Source organism: Falco biarmicus, chromosome 2, assembly GCF_023638135.1.
Source record: "Falco biarmicus isolate bFalBia1 chromosome 2, bFalBia1.pri, whole genome shotgun sequence".
In the NCBI taxonomy this organism is placed as follows: Eukaryota; Metazoa; Chordata; class Aves; order Falconiformes; family Falconidae; genus Falco; species Falco biarmicus.
The window spans coordinates 32229229-32233201 of record NC_079289.1 but is presented as its reverse complement, the minus strand read 5'-3'; the positions used below and the strand labels follow the sequence as shown (position 1 = coordinate 32233201).

At 45.3% G+C, this 3973-nt stretch overlaps 1 protein-coding gene across 1 annotated transcript; it reads left to right on the top strand.

Annotated features, from left to right (window-relative positions):
- Positions 1–224: 224 nt before the first annotated feature.
- Positions 225–1208, top strand: CBY2 (chibby family member 2). The gene has a single exon (XM_056327034.1). It carries the CDS (start codon positions 225–227, stop codon positions 1206–1208), a length of 984 nt encoding a protein of 327 aa, XP_056183009.1.
- Positions 1209–3973: the final 2765 nt, after the last annotated feature.

Sequence of the window (3973 nt, the reverse complement as noted above, 5' to 3'; positions counted from 1 at the left end):
GAGAACTGACTTATTTGCTTTTTCCTGTCATCCAATGTACTTTAATTCTGACCTTGAATTTTGGCAGTAACTCTGTGCATTTGTGTTTTCTGTTCTTTCAGTCCTGATCAAGCTTCTCCAGCTCCAGGGTGTCACCTACTCCTTGCCAGTGGTCAGTAGCCTCTTGCAGAAGTCCTGGAAGAAGTCTTTTCACACACTCCTCCTCAATTTACTAAAGAAAGGCCATGTCTGCTTTCGATCTGGCGAACGAAAGCATGCAGGGTACAGAGCCTGAGATAGAATACATCACCTCAGGGATAAAACTGAGGGATGAGACGTTTGTCTTTGTTGATGGTAAATGGGTGAATGACATGTACTGCCAACCACCATTTGCTTACCACCGGAAGCTCTTTAGCAAGAAGGTACAGAATGAGTGGAGCATCTTGGAGGAGAACAAAGCACTCTGGGAGGAAAACCAAGCCCTTTGGATGGAAAACAGAATGCTCTGGGAAGAAAACAAGTCTCTGCAACGTCTCCAGACACAGAACAAAACTGTCCAGGTTATTTACACTGATGCCATTCAGCAAAGCCTCCAGAAGGAAAAGAAGCTTGTCCCATTCTTCCAAAAGAGGAACACAGGCTTTCAGGTCAGCCCAGGCAACAAAAGTCTCCAGGCAGTTCAGCAAAAGCAGAGAGTCTTAGAGGATTTCCAGCAGGATAACAGAACAGTCCCCATCATCTGGAAAGACCAAAAAGCCATCACAGTCCATGAAGAGAGCAAAGATACCAGCTCAGATCTTCAGAAGGACCCTGATGCCATCACAGCTGTGGAAGAAGGTAACCCTGGCCCAGCCCTCCAGCAGAAACATGAAGCTAAAATCAAGAGCACCACCTCAACCCAGAACAAGGTCAAGTCTGCCCCAAGCATGCAGGGTGAGTACGAAATCATCCGGGCTCTCCAGGACTTCTATGAATACCTCCACATCTTCCTGCAAGCAAACCATCTCCTTGGGGAGAAACAAGGCTGTCACATTCTCTATGATGTGAACAGATCCTTCCAAGAAGATTACAATAAATTGAAGCTGCAGCTGAATGCTGTGAAAAACACTGTATCAGACATTACGGCTCAAATGGAAATGTTGGAAAAGGAGCTCATTGCCATCACTTCCTCAATGTATGAGGAAGCAGGACAGAAGCTGGCAACTGTGCATCAGCTTGGAGAGATGTGAAGCTTGGTGCTAAGACCTGCTAGTTCAATTTCCTGGAAAGCTTCTCTCCTTGTTCCAGGGAACCTAATAAAATCCCAGTAGAGCCTGAAGACATCTGGTGAACATTGTGTTATTCTGAAACTTACTTACATGACTCGGATGTATTTCACCTTCTGAATATAACAGTGTGCGTGACTGTTATGAATTTGCCTAATGTCAGGAAAACATGTTTTTCAGCATTTTTTTCCAAAATTTCTGATAATAAGGCCTAGAATTTCAAAAGATAATTCATGCTTTTCACACTTATTTTGACGTACCTTCTGTTGGCCATGTTTTTCAGAGGGATGGGCACTTCTGGAAATGAGGATCCCAAGTGTGAGCTATATTTGTATCCCCAGTGGTCCCTTTCTTTCTTATGGCTGGCCAAGTTCAGTGGCTGAACTATGTCTTCTGCCATGCAACAGCCTTCCCTTTCTCACATAGGGTAAGCAGTGGATCATGGAAAATGTAGCCTCCCAGATGAGACAGGCCCATGAAAGACAATGGGACACAGAAAAATACGTTCTAGGTGCCATATATATACAGTCCTACTGTCTCCTTTTCCCAGTCCTTCATTCCCACTTAAACTGTTGTTTCTTTCCCTTGTTTAAAGCTCTTCCTCAGAAAAGAATCCATCTCTTGCCTCAGAGTATAACAAGACCATAAAGCAAATGTTGCCCACCAGAATAGCACATCCCCTTCAGCCCTGGTTATTTGTAAATTACCTTCACTGGTTTATACTTTAATTAGGCTTAATTCTTCTCAAATTGCCCTGTTTTGGTACACTTGAATAATCCTACTGATTTCAAGTGAGATTATTATTTGCTAATAAATGACACTTTTAGGATGTAGTTTGTATAGGAAAGACTGCTTAGCGTCTTATTTACAGCTCACTACTAAAAGAAAATCCCCATAGACTTTGGTGGTCTTTTTGGACCAGCTCTTCTCTGTGGCCAGGAATGAAGTGTGTCTTTGTCTGCAGACAATCACATGTACTTAAGGAGCTAACAGCTCTCCAGCCTGGAGGAGCATTGGTATTTCTGGTGGTATCACAGGGCAAGGGAAAGGGCAATGCCCTGCCCCTGTGCAGCAGAAGCCTCTCAGCAGTTTTGTGAGTCTGAGCTGTCTTTCTGAAATCTCCTGTTGGACTTAGGGGACCACACATACTGCAATAACTTACTGTCACATGCTGAGGACCGGGTTGGGGTAGGTATGCTGTGAAGCTAAGCTGTGATGTCTTCACCAGACTTGCTCCATCACCCAGTGTGTCCCTATCAACCAGACCACTGCAGGCAGGTGGGGAAGGGCTGACCTGCTCTGTACCTTAATCATGCTGCTGCTTCTCTTAGGATTTTTACACCTTCTCCCTGCAGCACCTTTTTGTTTGAACGTCTGATGATTTTCCTCCTTTGTTTTGAACTGTTGATAACTGATATCAGCTCAGCAGTCCCCTTGCCATGTGCTTTCTTCAGCTTTGTTTTTGCACATTGCACAGCTTAGCAGCCACCGTACTGTCCTGTGTACAAGACCAGCTGATGAGGCACCTGCAGTTCATCACTAAGCTACTTTCAGCAGAACTGTCCCAGTGATTGGCAGCTCAAAAATTTGGGCCCTGCCTCAGGGACACAGCCCCAGAGAAAATGAAGGGAGGTCAGCGATATGTCCTCACCTGTGGTGGAAGAGGAGAGCAAGGATGCCACACTCATGTGGGTGCTTAGGCTGGGGGGGACACTGCTTCTGGGGAGAAGTGCCTGCTTCTGCACCACGGCTGAACTGTCGCATGCAATCATAGCCTGGGAGGGGTGGATAAAAAGACTACAGTGGGAAACATGGGTCCCAGCTCATAGTCCAAAGGCATACTCACAGCCCTCTGCTACAAAATGCTGAGGAGTAAAGGAGGATCCTTCCTCCCAGATATCATGGTGGGGCTGCAGGAGTAATGGAACAGGCAGCAGGGCCACATCGCCTGCAAGAGCAGTGAGGCCCCTCTTAATTTTTTAAATGGTCATATAAGGCAGATTTTTAGCTGTTCCATAGCAAGCTAGTAGGTTGTCAAAACTGGAATTTTGGTGGCTGTTCCATGGCTTAAGCTGGTAGTTGGATGTGTGTGCTCACACTATGAACAGACATGTCAGTCTCAAGTGATCTGCTGACACAGAGGATGGAGAGCCTGTTGATGTGTTTATGTTTAAAAATTGGGTCTAGTCTCAATTGTGTGGCAAGAGTGTCTGGAAATGCATTTTCCTCTGTCTGGGATATCCTTGACGCAGTGTAATTTGTTGCAATCTTTCAGGCAGAATATGGGAGTCTTTAGGTAATCTAAGAAGACAGGTACAAGGAGGCTTCTGCAGAGCAATTGTAGGAGCATTATTGTAAAGCAAGAGGAAGTTTGTGGTGAGATTTAGCTCTTGCAACAGGACCCAAGAAGTGGGTTGTCACTCTAGTTTATAGGTCTCTAAGTGATTTGGCATCAAATTACCTAAAGGATGAATTATCTTTCACCTTGTATTTCACTCAGACAGCACCAGGCCAAATACCAGCAATGACTGTTTACTTCAAGAGGCTTCAAGTAAGGAGTATTTTATTTTGCTGTTAGGCCTTCAAGGTCCTGAGGCAAATCTCCTCTCATGGTTGAAGGTAAAGGGTTGGCTCAGGTGGTGCAGGGAGGGCTGCGTGTGTAAGAACTAAGAGGAGCAATGTCCGTTAATAGGAGGATGTGCAGACAGCAAGTTGCTCCTGCTTAATGA